This window comes from Podarcis bocagei (genome assembly GCF_964188305.1).
Source record: "Podarcis bocagei genome assembly, chromosome: 18".
Lineage (NCBI taxonomy): Eukaryota > Metazoa > Chordata > Lepidosauria > Squamata > Lacertidae > Podarcis > Podarcis bocagei.
This window is the reverse complement of record NC_138144.1, coordinates 12,153,170-12,172,894: the sequence shown is the minus strand read 5'-3', so window position 1 is coordinate 12,172,894 and position 19,725 is coordinate 12,153,170. Positions and strand designations below refer to the sequence as shown.

General features: G+C 45.5%; 1 protein-coding gene across 1 annotated transcript; it reads left to right on the top strand.

Moving 5' to 3' along the window:
* Window positions 1-17,184: 17,184 nt before the first annotated feature.
* GNG7 (G protein subunit gamma 7) lies at window positions 17,185-19,169 on the top strand. Its single transcript, XM_081178164.1, has 2 exons — window positions 17,185-17,304; window positions 18,283-19,169. Exons 1-2 carry the CDS (start codon window positions 17,224-17,226, stop codon window positions 18,406-18,408), a joined length of 207 nt encoding a protein of 68 aa, XP_081034290.1. The 5' UTR covers window positions 17,185-17,223; the 3' UTR covers window positions 18,409-19,169.
* The last annotated feature ends 556 nt before the right edge of the window (window positions 19,170-19,725 follow it).

The following is a 19,725-nucleotide window of genomic DNA, read 5'->3' as shown; positions in this document are numbered from 1 at the left end:
GTGATTCAGCAAAGCAAACACAGCCCAGAATAACTAAGGAGATAGTTCAAGAATATTTGGCTAGTCTAGATGTATTCAAGTCTCCAGGGCCAGATGAACTGCATCCAAGAGTATTAAAAGAACTGGCAGATGTGATCTCAGAACCACTGGCAGTCATCTTTGAGAATTCCTGGAGAACAGGCGAAGTCCCGGCAGACTGGAGGAGGGCAAATGTTGTCCCTATTTTCAAAAAGGGGAAAAGAGAGGACCCAAATAATTACCGCCCAGTCAGTCTGACATCAATAGCAGGGAAGATTCTGGAGCAGATCATTAAGCAAACAGTCTGTGAGCACCTAGAAAGGAATGCCGTGATCACCAATAGACAGCATGGATTTCTGAAAAATAAATCATGTCAGACTAACCTGATCTCGTTTTTTGACAGAATTACAAGCCTGGTAGATGAAGGGAACGCAGTGGATGTAGCCTACCTTGATTTCAGCAAGGCATTTGACAAGGTGCCCCATGATATTCTTGTAAAGAAGCTGGTAAAATGCGGTCTTGACTATGCTACCACTCAGTGGATTTGTAACTGGCTGACTGACCAAACCCAAAGGGTGCTCATCAATGGTTCCTCTTCATCCTGGAGAAGAGTGACTAGTGGGGTGCCACAGGGTTCTGTCTTGGGCCCGGTCTTATTCAACATCTTTATCAACGACTTGGATGATGGACTCAAGGGCATCCTGATCAAATTTGCAGATGACACCAAGCTGGGAGGGGTGGCTAACACCCCAGAGGACAGGATCACACTTCAAAACGACCTTGACAGATTAGAGAACTGGGCAAAAACAAACAAGATGAATTTTAACAGGGAGAAATGTAAAGTATTGCACTTGGGCAAAAAAAATGAGAGGCACAAATACAAGATGGGTGACACCTGGCTTGAGAGCAGTACATGTGAAAAGGATCTAGGAGTCTTGGTTGACCACAAACTTGACATGAGCCAACAGTGTGACGCGGCAGCTAAAAAAGCCAATGCAATACTGGGCTGCATCAATAGGAGTATAGCATCTAGATCAAGGGAAGTAGTAGTGCCACTGTATTCTGCTCTGGTCAGACCTCACCTGGAGTACTGTGTCCAGTTCTGGGCACCACAATTCAAGAAGGACACTGACAAACTGGAACGTGTCCAGAGGAGGGCAACCAAAATGGTCAAAGGCCTGGAAACGATGCCTTATGAGGAACGGCTAAGGGAGCTGGGCATGTTTAGCCTGGAGAAGAGGAGGTTAAGGGGTGATATGATAGCCATGTTCAAATATATAAAAGGATGTCTGTCAGAGCTGCTTCAAGATCCTAGCTCACAGAGGATCACGCTAGCCAGCGGTCATTAAGTAAAAGTCTTTATTGAGTTACAGTTTCCATTCCCAAGCTGCTGCGTGCAACTCTACGTCTAATGGCTAGATCGGCGAAGCTCCGTCTGAGTCTCCGCCCCTTGTGCACCAACTTAATATCCTAGCCCTGCTCCACCTTTTCCGCCTGACTGCTCTCCTCTGGGTCCCTCTGCCCCCCGGGGTCTCTTCCTTCCGGGATTCTTCTGACGCCGACCCCCCGGAACTCCCTGTCTCCTTGCGCCGGGCTTTAGGACCTGGCTCCCTTTCCTGGCTGCCTACTGCGTCACTTTCCTGTGCATTTGAACTTGGCGCGTGCGCCCAACCTTCCACTTTCCGTCTGACCGTTTCTTCGCTCCCCGATGGAGGTGTGGCCACTCCTGACTCGTGCCCTCCCCCCTGTTGCGAGCTGCCAGCGCTTGATCTCTGGCGCTCCTCCTCTTCCCTGCTCTCTGGCTGTGACGCTGGTCCCGATTTCCAACTGCTCTCCTCTGAGTCCCCTCTGGCTCTATCTTCCTGGGGTGTCCCCCTAGGCTCCCCCCTTGCCCTGACCACTGGTGCTCCTTTCTGTGAATCTTCTGATTCACTGGAAAGACTCGGAGATCTCGGGTCGTCGTCATCACTCATCTTTTCTTCTGCCTCCTCCCCCTCACTCTCTGTTTCCTCCCTTGCCCTTGCCTCTGCTCCTGAACCCCTGACAATGTCACATAGAGGAGGGAGAAAGGTTGTTTTCTGTTGCTCCAGAGAAGCGGACACGGAGCAATGGATCCAAACTACAAGAAAGAAGATTCCACCTAAACATTAGGAAGAACTTCTGACAGTAAGAGCTGTTCGACAGTGGAATTTGCTGCCAAGGAGTGTGGTGGAGTCTCCTACTTTGGAGGTCTTTAAGCAGAGGCTTGACAACCATATGTCAGGAGTGCTCTGATGGTGTTTCCTGCTTGGCAGGGGGTTGGACTCGATGGCCCTTGTGGTCTCTTCCAACTCTATGATTCTATGATTCTATGATTCTAAGTCCACTCTGGGAATCAAGGTAAACTTTTACTGGTAGTGTTACTTGCATCTGTAGGTCTGCAAAAACTTGCAGATACCATTCTACATCACGAGTGGCCTGAACGCATGCACATAATTCACTCTCTGTTGTGGAGAGACAAATAATGGTTTGTGTCTGGGACTTCCATTCAAATGGACAACTGTTATAACAAAACACCATACCAGACACACCCCTGCAATTATTTTGTTCCACTGCATGAGATGCATCGCAGAAAATTTCAAAACCTTTGTCAATACTTGTTGTAAACTGCAACCTATAATGTTTAGTATGTTTAAGGTACATTACCACTCTCTTAAGAGCAGAGAAACATTGCGTAGTGGGCTTTTCCACAAATTTTGCCAGAAAGTGAAAAGCATAAGTTATATCTGGTCTTGAGATTCTTTGAATGAAATTTAGCTTGCCTATAGCAGAACGATACAAAGTTTTGTTAGGAAATGGCTTATCTTCACCTGTAAAAGTGAAACCACATACCATAGGTGTTTCCTTCCCATTTTCATTTTCTAAACATAGCATTTCAACTAGATCATCAATTTTTGCAGTTTGATGAACCAGGAAAGATCCATTTTTGTCTTTCTCAATTTGCATGGATAAGTAATTTTTAGCTATGCCTAATTCCACCACATCAAATTTCTTCTGTAACTGTGAAACTACCTGTTCATATTCCTGTTTAGTTTTTGTAGAAATTAACACATCATCTACATACACACATATTTTTGTTACAGAGTTTGCCCTTTCCTTTATAAACACACAATTGTCTGCCTTTCCTTGTGAAAAACCAATATCTAGCAATTCTTTTGCTAAAGTTTGGTGCCAATTCCTTCCACTTTGGTGCAGACCATAAAGGGATTTATTTAATTTGCATACCAAACCTTCAGCGGCGTCTATGCCTTCAGGAACATGCATAAAAATTTGTTCTTTTAAATCTGCAAACAAATATGCAGTTTTTATATCTACGTGATAAACAGAATGTCCACGTTGTGATGCATCTTTTAACAAAAGCTTAACTGTTTCATATTTTACACTTGGTGAATAACACAAATCATAATCTTCACCTGGAATTTGTTGAAAACCCCTAGCAACTAATCTAGCCTTGTACCTTACAACTTCATTTTTGTCATTCATTTTAACTCTATAAACCCATTTTGAATCAATAACTCATATCTGGGGTTTGTTGTACAAGAGACCAAGTGTTATGCTCTTTTAAAGAAGCTATCTCTGAGTTCATAGCTTTATACCAATTCGCAGCTTGGTGCTTAGGTAAATTCTGAATATCATTGTAGCTTTTTGGCTCAAAAACCGCCTCATTGGCATACACAGTATTAAAATGTTCATCTGCAAACCGTTGTGGCTTCTGCCTCTTTCTATCTGAACATCTCAGTCCGGAAGGAGAGTCAGACTCCTCAGACTTAATGGGACTAAGTGAACTACTAGTTTCAGGTTGTAAATCATCATTGTCAGACTGAAGAGATGCCTGTAGGCTAAGTTCACGGTCAGAAAACTCAAGAGAATCTAACCTCCCCTCGGGTGCCTGTGACTTTAAATCATCAAACAAATCTGGGCCTCATCAATAGGAGTATAGCATCTAGATCAAGGGAAGTAATAGTACCACTGTATTCTGATCTGGTCAGACCTCACCTGGAGTACTGTGTCCAGTTCTGGGCACCACAATTCAAGAAGGACACTGACAAACTGGAACGTGTCCAGAGGAGGGCAACCAAAATGGTCAAAGGCCTGGAAACGATGCCTTATGAGGAACGGCTAAGGGAGCTGGGCATGTTTAGCCTGGAGAAGAGGAGGTTAAGGGGTGATATGATAGCCATGTTCAAATATATAAAAGGATGTCACATAGAGGAGGGAGAAAGGTTGTTTTCTGCTGCTCCAGAGAAGCGGACACGGAGCAATGGATCCAAACTACAAGAAAGAAGATTCCACCTAAACATTAGGAAGAACTTCCTGACGGTAAGAGCTGTTCGACAGTGGAATCTGCTGCCAAGGAGTGTGGTGGAGTCTCCTACTTTGGAGGTCTTTAAGCAGAGGCTTGACAACCATATGTCAGGAGTGCTCTGATGGTGTTTCCTGCTTGGCAGGGGGTTGGACTCGATGGCCCTTGTGGTCTCTTCCAACTCTATGATTCTATGATTCTTCTATGATTCTAAATTATCAGATTCAACAGGCTTTTTGTCTTTTTCCATTAATTCAGAAGCACTATCATTTCCTGCTGCTGTTGCTTCTTCCTCTTCTTCCTCAGTATTATCTATACCATTAGCATCTTGGAAAACAGCAACTCCATTCCAATTTACAGTTTGTATCATGCTTCTGGTAATATGAAATTTGTCAGTTGCTGGTATGTAAATTCTGTACGCCCCCTGCTGGTAGCCCATTAATTTTCCCTGAACACTACGCTCACCCAATTTCTGCTTAGCGGGATAAGGCATAATTACATCTGAACCCCAAATACGTAGGTATTTCAGATTAGGGTGTTTTTTAAACAGCTTCTCATAAACCAGAATGATAACTGCGATTTCTAACATAACAAAACGCATTAAGCGCTTCAGCCCAAAAATCTTTGGGCAGATTAGCATCGTGCAAATAAGTTTTAACCCCTGCCTGCAGGTCACGCTGCACAACTTCAACAAGCCCATTTTGCCAGGGACTTCGGGGGCAAGATAACTCATGAGTTACCCTGCGCTTCCAGGAAATTCTCAAAAACCTCAGAAACAAATTCCCCGCCCCGGTCAGAAAACAGGTTCTTAATAGGTTTGTTAAAGTACGTTTTTACCCAGTTGCAAAAAACCTTGTACTTCTCAAATGCTTGGGACTTCTCAGCTATTGCATAAGTCCAACAGTATCTACTATACTGGTCTATCAGGGTAAGCCAGACTTCCGGGTTGGCACCTCTGGCAATGGCGGATTTCCTCCGATCGGGAGGAATCCGCTCCGTGGAAAACAGGGTCTGAACCGCCACGGCGAGGCGGAGACCCATCAAAAACCACAGGTGGGAGAAGCCTGTGGACATGGGATTCGGCTGGCACCTTTGCGCCCCCCCTACTCATGGGGAAACCCTGTTTTGGGGATCCGGAGCGACGTGGGGGTGAGTGGCGCGGTGCTTTGAATCAACTGCTTCTTTCACGGAGTGAAGCCGCATTGCTGTTGCCGGAGAGCGCTGACTTTTTCCTGTGGACAATTGGATTTTAAACAACTGCCCATGAGTAGAACGGAAAATTGGACTATGAAATTTCTTAATTAGGCACCAAAAGCGGGAAGGTCTAAACAGGAAGTCCGCCTTCCGCTTTTTTAGATAGATTGAAGCAAAGACACGGCAAGCTAGAGTTTAGAAAGTCGTGTGTAAAGGATTAAATGTTCATCATTTAAAATTACTGAACCCCCCTTGGAAGCAGGAGAAGAGGGGGGAACCTTTTTTAGACTGTTTAAACCTGCAGAAGAGAGAGTAAAGAAAGGCAATTTTCCACTGTCTTGAACCTGGGAGCGGGGTGTCAGGACAGACGTTTTGGGGAAGTTCATTGACTGTGGACAAACGTTTTTGACAGATAGTTAAAAGAAGAGAAACATATTAACTCCATTGTTCCCTTTTGCATTTAAAAGGAACAAAATATCGACAAAATATCCGAAAAAGGAAAACTTTGTTGCTAGATCTGCTTTTAATAATAATAAAAAAGATGGATACAAATAGAAATTGTTTCCCCTAGAGCAGGGGTCTGCAACCTTTAAGACAAAAAGAGCCACTTGGACCCATTTCCAAAGGGAAAAAAAACTGGGAGCCGCAAAACTCGTCATTATAAAAATAACTTTTTTGTCACTTTTTTATTATTTCTTTGTTTGACCCCTCAGAATTACTCCTCCTCATAGAAATAAACGTTAAATTAACAAGTTACCTTTTTGTGTGTGTGTGTGTGTTCTTCACTACCCTTCAAAACAGTGACCAGCGTACATGCCCCCTTTCAATGCAGTGACCAGCGTACATGCCCCTTACAATGTAGCGGGCGGGCGGGACTAATGCACGCACCGCCCCATGCGACGTCACAGCCAGTACAGCGCCCGCCACAGTGGGGAGTGTTGGGGCGCACAATGCGCCTCCTCCCCTCGCTAGTATCCGCCCCGGAGCCGCGGCAAAGGTGTAAAAGAGCCACATGCGGCTCCGGAGCCGCGGGTTGCAGACCCCTGCCCTAGAGGGAGCTTGTGAAACTGTTATTAAAGTCGAACTGGGGAGCTTTGCAGCTGTTAAGATTAAAGATCGTGGGACCAGACTTCGACCTTGAACAAACTGGACACTGACAAACTGGAACGTGTCCAGAGGAGGGCAACCAAAATGGTCAAAGGCCTGGAAACGATGCCTTATGAGGAATGGCTAAGGGAGCTGGGCATGTTTAGCCTGGAGAAGAGGAGGTTAAGGGGTGATATGATAGCCATGTTCAAATAAATAAAAGGATGTCACATAGAGGAGGGAGAGAGGTTGTTTTCTGCTGCTCCAGAGAAGCGGACACGGAGCAATGGATCCAAACTACAAGAAAGAAGATTCCACCTAAACATTAGGAAGAACTTCCTGACAGTAAGAGCTGTTCGACAATGGAATTTGCTGCCAAGGAGTGTGGTGGAGTCTCCTACTTTGGAGGTCTTTAAGCAGAGGCTTGACAACCATATGTCAGGAGTGCTCTGATGGTGTTTCCTGCTTGGCAGGGGGTTGGACTCGATGGCCCTTGTGGTCTCTTCCAACTCTATGCTTCTATGATTCTATGATTCTAAGAATGTGCTCAGAGGCTCTGGTGCTTGCCTTTTTCAAGACAAGTGCAAAACAGTTACATGAGAAGATGGATTTGATGACTGTTGCGATTGGAAATTTTGGACAGGCAATGGGTACCTATATAGAACCCACTCAGGAATTAATCCAGGAATGTGCTTTGACAGATCAGATGGGGGGGAGGTTGTTGCTGGACCTCAGGTGGCAGAGATGGAGGGAGCTGTGGCCTAGCAGGAACATGAGTTGGTGGATTTGACTAATGAACCTGGAAAAAGTCAGATTTGGAGAGATGGAGTTCTGTTTGGCTTGGAGATGGGGGGCTGGATGGACCCCCCTATGCAGGGATGTTTTGACCTTTCAAGTCTGGCTTTGGGCCGGGGGGAGTTCGGAGTTGTGGGGGCCCTTAACTTTGGAGGGACCTTGAAACATGCCTTTAAATACCACATGGATTTCAGTGTTGACTATGGAAAAGGGGCTGACTTGTCGAGAAGGGACAAAAATATTGTCAAGCTGGAGTCTCCCCGAGTGAAAGGAGCAGAAGACAAAGTAAAGTACGGGTATAAACATGAAGAAGACCTGCGGAAGGGACATAGAAAAGACTTAAGAGCCTCGGATATAAGGTCACCAGGTTGATGGACTAGATGGATGGGATAGAAAGGACTGACAAAACCCGAGACCAGGAAGAAGAGACGATGGATGAAGATTGGAAGAAAGTTCTAAAAATTTATTTAGAAAAGTATTGTAAAATTAATGAGTATTAGAAAAATGTTGGAATGAAATTATTTGGCTTTAGCAGAAATGTTAAAAAGAATTATGTAAGAATATGTTATGGTTAAAAGAATTTGGTATAAATAAGATTTAAGTTTTAGGGTTTTTTATGGTAAGATAAGGTTAAAATAGATTAAGGTAATTTAATGACAGAATATTGTGAAAGATGCAAAGGATTTGCTGAGATAATTAATAACTAGAATACAAAAAAGGGAGGTGTGAGGAGGTTGATGAAATAAGTTAATGAAAATTAAGGATTTGGGAATATTGGATTTGTTTTTAAATTTTTTGTTTATTTTTGGCTTTTTGATTTAGATGTATTGTGTGTTTTGTTACTTTTCTTTTTTTTGACTTTGGTTATTATTGATCTGTATTGTTTAATTGTTACGTTTATCTACTTCTTTATCTCTTCTTCTCCTTCTCTTTTCTTTCTTCTTTCTTTGTAAATTTAAAATTCTCAATAAACATCATTTAAAAAAAGAAAAGAAAGAATGTTCCTTCTTTTTCTTTACATTTCCAACATGTATTATCACAATTACGATACATCTTTGCTAATTTTACAGGAGTCAAATACCATCTATACATCATCTTCATAATATTTTCCTTTAACAAAGTACATGCGGTGAACTTCACTCCTTTCTTCCACAATCTTTCCCAGTCCTCAAACATTATATTATGTCCTAAATCTCTTGCCCAATCATCACCGATTTAACTTGTTCATCTTTTGTATGCCACTCCAGCAAAAGCTTGTACATTTTAGATAAGTTTTTACCTTCAGTATCTAACAACTCCATCTCCAACTTACATTTTTCCAAGGCAAAACCATTTTTCTTATCCAATTTATACAATTCGTTAATCTGGTGATAATGTAGCCAGTTTAGCTTATCTTTAATTTGCTCAAATGGTCTTAATTTATAACCTTCCTCTTCCTCTATTAATAAGTCATAATATCTCAACCATTTGGTATCCATATTTAATTTTTTCTGGGCCTTTGCCTCCATTGGTGAAAGCCATCTGGGCGTCTTTCTTTCTAAAAGATCTTTGTATTTTATCCAAACATTATACAACAATTTCCTAATTATATGATTTTTAAATGCTTTATGGGCTTTTACTTTATCATACCACAAATATGCATGCCAGCCAAAAACATTATCAAATCCCTCCAAATCTAGTAAATCTGTATCTTCTAATTTCATCCATTCTTTATTCCAACAAAGTGCGGCAGCTTCAAAATAGATTTTTAAGTCTGGCAGAGAGAATCCCCCTCTTTCTTTAGAATCCGTAAGTAATTTGTATTTAATTCTGGGTTTCCTCCCCTGCCAGATAAATCTAGAAAGAGCTTTTTGCCATTCTTTAAAACATTTCACATTGTCTATAATTGGGAGGGCTTGAAACAAAAAAAGCATATTTGGCAGCACATTCATCTTAATCACAGAAATCCGGCCCATTAATGACAATTTTAAGTTAGACCACACCTCTAAATCTCTTTTAATTTCATTCCATATTTTCTCATAGTTATCCTTATACAGATTCAAATTTTTCCCAGACAGGTTCACCCCCAAATATTTAACTTTTTTTCACAAAATCTAGGCCCGTTTTTTTCTTGTAATATTTTCCTTTCTTCATTATCCAGATTTTTCTCTCTTACTTTGGTCTTGCTCTTGTTTAATTTAAATCCTGCTACCTGACCAAACTCATGTATTAGCTCCAGTGCTTTAACTGCACTGGAGTCTGGATCTTGTAATGTCAGAACCAAATCATCAGCAAAGGCTTTTAATTTGTATTGTTTCGAACCTACTGTGATACCTTTGACTTGCTAAGTATGATTAGAAAAGATGAACAAGACCTCCAGTACTGAGATAAACAGCAGAGGGGACAGTGGGCACCCTTGCCTGGTTCCCTTCTCAATTCTAATTTCCTCTGAAACCACATTATTTACAATAATTTTAGCTTTTTGTTCTTGATAGATCGCTTTAATACCATTTATCAATCAATCAATCAATCTTTATTACGGTCCAGAGACCCAACAAATCATTACAAATCAATACACAATTCATACAGCCTACCTCCAGGTTAATCAAGCATTTTGTTTAGAATCTAGGGCTCATTTGTTCTTGCAACTACCGATAAAAACTTTGCCACTGCTAACGTTCTAGCTTTTGTCCGGTCTTCTAGTAGGAACCTGACATAGTGAGCCTCTGATTTTCCCGGGAAAGGTACCAGCAAGGGTAGTATCAGTTCAGCCCTGGCCTGCTCATATTTTGCACAGTGCAACAAAATATGATTTATGGAATCGATGTCTTGAGCACACGAGCAAAGTCTGTCCTGGTAGGGAACTCCTCTCAACCTACCATCCAACACTGCAGAGGGGAAGACATTTAGTCTGGCTTTGGTGAAAAGCCTTCGGTAGTTAGGTACCGTCAGGTTTTTGATGTAAGATGTTAACTTAAAGACATACCCATATTGAACTCCTACTGCCAGCAGACTACAGACTGCGTGTGATTGAGATCACAAGTCACTGTGTGCATTGTCCCATAATCTTTGCTTTAAAACCTTTTGGGCGCCTTCATAACCAAGGTAATACAGTTGGGGGGAGACAGACCAATAGAGGTGGCTTTTTTAGCCATGGTTTTCTGCCATTTGCTGACAAATTCCTCATTGGTCAAGTTTTGGTACAAACCCTTCCCTAGGTTAAACACTGAAATCCTGAGCCAATGTTTTAGGGCAGCCCACCACGCTTTAGTTGAAATTGGGCATTCACCAGCTTCTAACAGAAGTACAGAGTTGGGGACGCAGTTGGGTACCTGCAGCAGAGATCGTAGAAATTTTGCCTGAAAGCCATCTAGCTTTGGCAGGTCCCCATTATGCCAGACATTTGCTGCATACAGGAGTTGGGAAACGGGATTTGCGTTGAAAACCCTTAAGGCTGCTGGAACATATTTGCCGCCCTTTGTGAAGAAGAATCTATGTATGGCTAGCTTTGTAATTTCCGCCTTTTGAAGGGAGGTTTGCCAATGGTGCTTCCAAGATCCTGTATGATGGAATGTGAGCCCTAGGTAACTGAAGTATTTTACCTGTTCAAGGTTATGGCCATCCAGCACCCATTGAGACTGGGAGAATCTTCTTTCAAAGACTAAAATTTTAGATTTTTCATAATTAAGGGATAAACCATTTCTAGGACAGTAATCAGAAAATTTCCTCAACAGATAATTCAAACCCAGTCTGGAACGTGAGATGATGGCCGCAACATCAGCATATAACAACAAAGGGGTCCTTCTCATTTCTATTTTTGGAATGTGTCCATCTGGGTCCATTAAGTTCTCTTCTAGGTCATTCAAGAATAGACAAAACGATGTGGGGGACAAAATACAACCCTGTCTCACCCCCCTAGTCATCTCGATGCTGTTCGATAGCTGTCCCTGTCGACCGCATCGGACCTGCAGTTTGGTTCCATTGTACAGGGCTTTTATGAGAAAGAGAAGTCGTTTGTCCTGCAAAATCAGACTTAATTTGGACCATAGCTGGGATCTGGGGATGGAGTCAAATGCTGATTTCAGATCCATAAAGGCCACGAAGAGTTTACCCTGTAGAGGCCTGGTATACTTCTCGGCTAGGAAGGACAGCATTAGACAGTGGTCTGATTTTGAATGGTTCTCACGAAAAGCTGCCTGGGCTTCAGATAGTATATTATGTTCATTTAGAAAAGTTGTCAGTTTGCTACTGAGGAAACGGGCATACAGCTTCCCAATTATTGAGAGCAGGCTAATTGGCCTATAATTGGGTGGCCTCTCTTAAAGATTGGAACTACTATAGCATGTTTCCAGCTATATGGTACCTTACCCGAGTTATTTACTACCGTAAAGAGTGCTGCCAGAAGCGGAACCCACCAGTGCTGGTTTGATGTAATCAACTCTGCTGGGATAAAGTCTTTCCCCGGAGCCTTTCCACTCTTCAGATTCCCAATTAATGTATGGACTTCCTCCACAGTAACCGGCCTCCAATTAGGGAGCAGTGACAATTCTGCCCTGTCATCCTCCTGTAAGCTGGAAGGGAGGTTTGGATTTTCCATAAATATATTTCTAAAGTGATTCTCCCAAACCTGAGCTGGAATGGCACAGCTGGGGGCTGAAGAACTATTTTTCATTGAGTCAGAGACCAGTTGCCAAAATAGTTTAGTTTCATTGTTTAGTGAGGCATTCAATAGTAGGGACCAGGAATTTTGTTTGGACTGCCTTTTTTTGAGGCCAAAAGGGCTTTATACTCATTTTTTATTTTGAGATAAGATGGAGGTAAGTAGTTTAATCCAGCGCTTCTATAGGCCAAATAAGCATTCCTTAAGGCTTCCTTCTTTGTGCGGCACTCTTGGTCAAACCAACCGTGCCCTTTTGCAGTGCATGGCTTGCCGGCTGAGTTTATGTTGACAGAGACCACATCCTGCAGGGACTCAATGAGATTTTTCGTAAGCCGTCAGGGAGGAGTCTATTGATAGATTGTTTATTATAATTGATCTTAACTTAATTGCAGTTTGTGAATTCAGTCTATTCTCAACTGCAATTGTTATCTCAGGTGTCCATTTTTTCCTACGCAATGCTGGATAATTTGCTTTATCTATGACCTCATGTTCTGTGAGAGCGCTGAATTGAATTTTGGCCAGTAGTGGAGATGATTAGAGGTAGGTGGTCGCTTTCAGTCCTATTATCTATGGTGAATTTTTTAATTGATTTGAAGGCCTCTCTGTTAGTGAGACAGTAGTCTACTGTGCTGGCTCCATTTGTATTTATGAATGTGTACTCGCTTTCTCTGTCCCCGGGGGATGCCCCATTAGCAATGATGAGGTCAAGACTTATTTGTAAAAAAGCCAGGCAGAATCCGGCATAGTTGATTTGGCAATCTTTCGAATGTCTACGTGAGGGTGGCTTTAGAAAGAGGGCACTATTTTCCTTTAGATCTCTTAATAATGGGAATTTTATTTCCAGGCTATCATCATTTGAGCCTATTCTGGCATTCATATCTCCCATTAGGTAAAAAGGCGATCCAGGGTGCCTATTTTGTAGGGAATAAAAGAAACTATGGAATTTACGCCACGTGCTCTCTGTGTTTGCACTAATACCATTTATAAAATCATGACCTATCCCCATACTCTCTAAGTTATGTAACATAAAACTCCAAGAAACATTGTCAAAGGCTTTCTCAGCATCGATAAACATTAACATTGCTTTACAACTCTTTCTTGCTTCTAACTTTTCCAAAATATCCACAACATTTCTAATATTGTCTGTCATATGTCTTCCAGGCAGAAATCCTGCCTGGTCTTTATGAATATACTCAGATAAAACATTTTTTAGCCTATTAGCCAGTATATTTGCAAAAATTTTATAATCCACACTAAGTAGGGAGATTGTTCTGTAGTTTTTTACGTTGGATCTATCCTGACCCTGTTTAGGAATCAGAGTAATGTAAGCTTGTTTCCAGGTTTCAGGTGCTCCCCCCCCCGTAAAATTGAGTTAGATATTTCTACCAGAGGTTGTATAAGCCAATCTTTCAATGTCTTATAATATTTCGCTGATAGACCATCAGGTCCTGGTGTCTTGCCAAGTTGCATTGAATTTATTGCATGTTCCACTTCCTGACATGTAATGACGCCATTTAGTAGATTCTTTTTATCCTTCGAAATCCGTTGCAGTCCGTTGTTCTTTATAAATTGCTCGATTTTCCCTAGATCTTCTTTTGCTTTTTTATACTGTTGCTTATAATATTTATGAAAGTTTAGATTTGAAGGGAAAAGGAAGCTTTAAAGAATTTTGGTTGCTGTGGTTTAGAGAACCCAACCCACTACCCGTGTTTCCTACTTATACTCACTTCCGCATGCACTGTTCCTGGTGATCCCGCGATCTCTTGACTGGTTGTTTAAGGCCGGCCTGATCAAGCGTTGCTTCCTCTGGTTAACCCTGCTGGACCTCCAGTTATTTCCAGACCCTGGGATCGATGGAGGACCACCATCAGAGCACTCCTGACATATGGTTGTCAAGCCTCTGCTTAAAGACCTCCAAAGTAGGAGACTCCACCACACTCCTTGGCAGCAAATTCCACTGTCGAACAGCTCTTACTGTCAGGAAGTTCTTCCTAATGTTTAGGTGGAATCTTCTTTCTTGTAGTTTGGATCCATTGCTCCGTGTCCGCTTCTCTGGAGCAGCAGAAAACAACCTTTCTCCCTCCTCTATATGACATCCTTTTATATATTTGAACATGGCTATCATATCACCCCTTAACCTCCTCTTCTCCAGGCTAAACATGCCCAGCTCCCTTAGCCGTTCCTCATAAGGCATCGTTTCCAGGCCTTTGACCATTTTGGTTGCCCTCCTCTGGACACGTTCCAGTTTGTCAGTGTCCCTCTTGAACTGTGGTGCCCAGAACTGGACACAGGTGAGGTCTGACCAGATCAGAATACAGTGGCACTATTACTTCCCTTGATCTAGATGCTATACTCCTATTGATGCAGCCCAGAATTGCATTGGCTTTTTAAGCTGCTGCGTCACACTGTTGGCTCATGTCAAGTTTGTGGTCAACCAAGACTCCTAGATCCTTTTCACATGTACTGCTCTCAAGCCAGGTGTCACCCATCTTGGAACAAAACAGCAGCCTGTAGGCTTGGCCTTTATTGATCTGTTGCAACAGGGTGCTCCCCTCACTTGCAGGAGAGAGGAGGGACCCAGAAAAATGGTGTGCAAGGCCTTATAACTTCTGTTTCAGTGTATCTGAAGAAGTGTGCATGCACACGAAAGCTCATACCAAGAACTAACTTAGTTGGTCTTTAAGGTGCTACTGGAAGGATTTTTTTTTATTAAGGCCTTATAAAGACTTTTGAAATTGCCACCCTGTAGATGAAGACCACCCCCAGAAACATCATACATACATCACAGAAGGGGTGTAGCCTAAGACCACCCCTCAGATATATCACACCTACATTACAGAAATTTTAATATTGTTTTTCTCCTGTTTTTGTTTATCTCCTGTCTGGCAGGTTACTTGATTGGATTTTCTGGGGAGCCTGGCCAGTCTTTTGTAGTGATAAATACTTAGTTCCTGGGCCATGTCACAGGCTCACACCCTATTCAAACACAGACATGCCCTTAAGACAGGATTTGTGAAGGAAAAGACAATGGGGAGGCTTTTCCATTTTGACCTTGCAGAGAAAAGATTTGGTCAGTTTAGGAATCAAAATGGTTCCAGGTTGGTCTTCCTGTGCTGATCTAGGTATGTGCTTGGTTGTACGCCTATGAACATTACCATATAACTAAGACCATAAAATTCCTATCACAAATCCAAGAGGGGTTGTGGTGTCGCAGGTCTGGAGCAGAATTCTTACACCCTGGGGGAAAGCAGCATTGCTTTCTGTACAGCTTGACTGTGCAAGCTTCTCAAACACGGCTTTCTCCTGGGACACTGCAGAGCCACCCTTTCCCTTGATTTATTCCTGCTGGGCGGAACCGCTTTGAGTCTCGGTTCCCATGGACTGCTCCTTAGCACTGTCTCTGTACTTCAGGGAGGGGTGGGGTGGGCAACAATGTTATCGTAAAAAGGGGGAAAGGGAAGAGGCCTCCCTCCGATTGATTGATTGATTGAGTGAGTGAGTGAGTGAGTGAGTTCACTTACATGCTGGGGCAGGAGACCCTTAATCTCAGGGTTGTGGGTTCAAGCCCCACATTGGGTGAAAAGATTCCTGCATTGCAGAGGGTTGGGCTAGATGACCCCTGGGGTCCCTTCCAACCCTACAATTCTATGCCATTTTCCCACAATGAGCTGTGCTCAAAACAGCTTATAGCAAACATCCAAAACACAGAAACACAGAGCATGAGAAGTACAAATCTACAAAATGCAGAGCATGTCGGAAGATTAAGAAATGACAAACATAGCATAGCATTCTCCTTTGAAGCAAATTGTGCCTTCTAGATTTGTTTCAGATTGATAGCCTGTATTTTAAGAAAGGGAATGTAAAGATTTAAGTTTCAAGATACATTAGCAGTGTTACCGTAAAAATCCGAGGGTTCCCTTGGACAAAACAAAGACACCAACCAGAGCAAATTGGAAGCAAATCAGCAGCCTGTAGGCCTGGTCTTTATTGAAGAAAAGACTGTCGCAACAGGACTCCCACCGCCCACAAAGTGAAGCAAAATGGAAGCCCGGAACAAAGGGAGACCCTAACTTTTATTAGTTGCTAATCCCCTAAGCTACACCCTCAGAATTACATCATATTTACATCATGATTATATTAAAAATAGGAGGAGTCGAGGAGGGGCTGCACAGGTAATCCGAGTGTCCTGACACCTGGCCGGAGCCTCCTCTCCCCTCCCCACATGAGTCATGTTTAAGAACAAAGGGAAAGGGCGAAGTTTCCTGCCCCCCCGAGGGGAATCTGGTCACAGTCCTTTCTGAGGGTCTGCGCGGAATACACTAAAACATGCAGTTCATTGTATCCCTGATAGCCTTCTGTCTGAGCCCATCACGATGGCTATCAAGGTTGTCACGTCAACTTGGAAGGGCCGCACAGTATGTGACTGCTCGGTTAAGGGATTATGGCTGCCTAGTATCAGGCCATCCCCCTTTGATAGTCCTTGTAATATGTAGCAGAATAAAAGTGGTCCGGTGAGAATCCGAGGTACGGCTGATTTAAGGTGAATTTCTGAAGAAAAGGGCTTTGAAGTTTGAAGCATTCCAAAGCCTCAGAAACAATGTAGCAACATTTGATTAAATCAGTCACGGTCGATTTAATTCGGAAACATTGTATCAGGGAGCTGTCAAAGTGGGAGAGCAGTGGATGCCGGCTGCAGTACCTGCGTAGTCGCCGCTAGGGGCGCTGTTCGGTAACGCTGATTTGTCGAGGCGGCCGCCGATTGACCTAGAGTTCAGGCGGACGGTCTACTCATAATAAGGATAGGGCGATGCGGAGCGTTACGGGAATATACAAGGAACTGCAGGGTTTTTTCTCAATGGGGAGCTGTCAGGCTAGCGCTTCCTTATTTACGGAAGGCTTTTAGGGGATGTCCCTCTAAAGGGGCATCTCCAGGGTCCGGATGGTGGGGTGTGTGTGTGTGTGGAGCTTGTGCATTACAGTGTAATGAAGGTGGGGAGGTCTCCTGCTACAGTTGGAGATGCCTGAGCTGCTCTTGCTCACCTGGGCGCCCTGAGAGGCAGGAGCAGGAGGGGAGTGGGTCACTCTAGGGAAGAAGGAAGCCCCACATGCTCTTCCTCTCCTCTCCCCCTCGCAGAGCCCATGGCAGACCATGTCGACCACTAACAACATCGCCCAGGCACGGAAGCTGGTGGAGCAGCTGCGGATCGAGGCCGGGATCGAGAGGATAAAGGTGCGCCAGGAAAGAGGAGGGCCACCCCCCCCCCACAAGCACACCCCACAGGGCCCTCAAAGCTCTCCCGGGGGCAGGGGCCATCCTGGGCTGTCCAGACTACCTACCCACCCCACTCCTAATGCAAGAGCAAAGACCCCCCCCCCCGCAGCTTCTCTGGCAATGGGGGGCTGAGTGTATCTGCCCACCCCTCTTGTCCGGGGTCTCGGGGAGCCTCTCTTGGGGTCTGGCTCCCAGAAGAGACCTTGGGACAGAAATAAAACTCTGGCTCCCAAACCCCATTGCTGCACCTTCCAAGGTCTCCAAAGGAAGACGAGGCGGAAAGGAAGAGGGGGGCGGGGGGCATTGAGGGACCCCTGCTAAGCATGGAGCTGAAACACAGCTCCCGTCTTGTCCTTCAGTGTTTCCATCCTTGTCTCCTGGTTCTCCGGAGATTAGTCCAGACGCAGTTCCTGCCTTAAATAAATGGGGGGCATGGGCGTGGCCAGGATTTATGTTCCAGGGGCACGGGACACCCCATCCCCATCCCCATCCTGTGCTCCGTCTAGCAGATTCGGAACGAAATGTCTCAACAACAGTTGCTTCAAATTACTTCCTTTTGACCACAAGTGCTCAGAAAAAACTGTCAAAATATTTCCACAATATCGACTTTTAGTTAAGTATTTTTCTTTATTTCCTTGACTGGGCGGGCACCTGCCCCCCCCCCAGCTATGCCCATGATGGTGAGGTGCTTCGTATTTCGGTAATCTGAAGCAGCCTTCCCCCCACCCCATCGCCAGCCCCTTTCCTACTAGCGGGGGGGGGGGGCTCTGCCTCCAAAGTCAGAGGCAGCAACGCTTTTCCGTGGCCGGCAGGCAGGCAGTCTCTCTTCTGCTGGAGTCCCACCTGCGGACTTCCCCTGGCACATCTGCACAGGCTGAGAGGGGGACCTGATCCTGCTGCTGCTCTCATTCCTCTCTCTCCTTCTTCCCCACTCAGGTCTCCAAAGCCTCCTCGGAGCTCATGAATTACTGCGAGCAGCAGGCCAGGAACGACCCTCTGCTGGTGGGCGTCCCAGCCTCTGAGAACCCCTTCAAGGACAAGAAGCCCTGCACCATCCTATAGCCTGCTCCTGCCTGGCCTGTCTCTCGGCGGCATTGGACACCCGAGGCGTGCCAGGGGCAGAGAGGGGCTCCATCAGGGTGCAGACTGCACCAAGCCCAGGTCCGATTCTGACCCCCAGGGGGAGCCCAATCCCGGGAACAAAGTTGGCCAGGTGGAGGAGCACAGGGGGTGCTTGGGGGAGGCGGGCATGCCCTTTTGGAAACCACCCTGATGTCCGTCCGGTGGGCCGGGGTCAGCCTGGACGCCAAAGTTCCCCACTTTGGCCCTTGGCAGGTGAGACCAGAGGTGTGGCTCTGTGGGAGATGGGCTCTCTGCACGTGCGTCTGCGCACTGTGCCCCTTTGCAAATGACCCACCCAGGAGTCCTTGGTTCAAAAGCCTCACAGGAGCAGTGGGGAGAAGGCAGGAACCATGACCTGGCCCCCGCCATTCCCCAAGGTGGCTCCTGCCTTGGAAGTGCCACGGACCCCCTGCAGAATCCCTGACAGGGCGGGGGGGGCAGGGGGCGCCTTCCTGTCCCCACGGAGGAGAGTCTCCCTTCCTTGGGGAGCAGACCCCCTCCTGTGCACCCCTCCTAACCTGAGCCCCTCGCCCTGCTAGGGCTGCGTCTCCCTGCATGAGTCCCCCATAACAACTCCCTTGAAGGAGAGAGCGAAAGGCTCCTTCCTCGATGGGGGGGGCAGAAAGTGGGCATCTTCCTGCCCCCCACCTTGCAAGGGAGAAAGGAGGTTCTCTCCTTGGGGGAAGAGCGGAGGGGACTCTGCGGACGACAGAGGCTTGTCCCATGGGGATGGGGGGCAGGCCATGGGACCCCACAGCCCAGGCAACTGTTCCAGGAGGAAAGGAGGGAGCGAGAGAGATTGGAAAGGCCCCGTCCAAAGCCCCTTGCCCCTCGCTCTGCCCTGGCATCCAGGCCCCAGAGGCATCCCTACAGCTGTGTCAGGCCAAAGGGTTTGCTCTCGGATGCCCCCAAGGGAAGGGGCCTCATTTGGCAGTCGGTCCCTGGAAAAGAAAAATGGAGGGGCCACAGTGGAAGGGAGGGGGCAGAAGGAGCTCTGCTTTGCTCCTTTCCCTCCTGGGGTTTTTGGAGGAGTGGGGTTGACACGCCCCCCCCCATGGCCGTGGCGTTGGTGTGTCCTCTGCAGAGAGTCTCCCGCGGAAGGAGGTTCGGCGGAAAGGGACACCCCCCTAAAGCCCCCCCAACCCTGTGGCGTCTGCGTTCTCCACCTCGTCACACATTGAGCCAGATGGGGGGAGGTCCAAAGGGGTGCCCCTGCTGCTCTGTCCCATTCCTTCCTTCCCTTCCTCACCAGGGGGG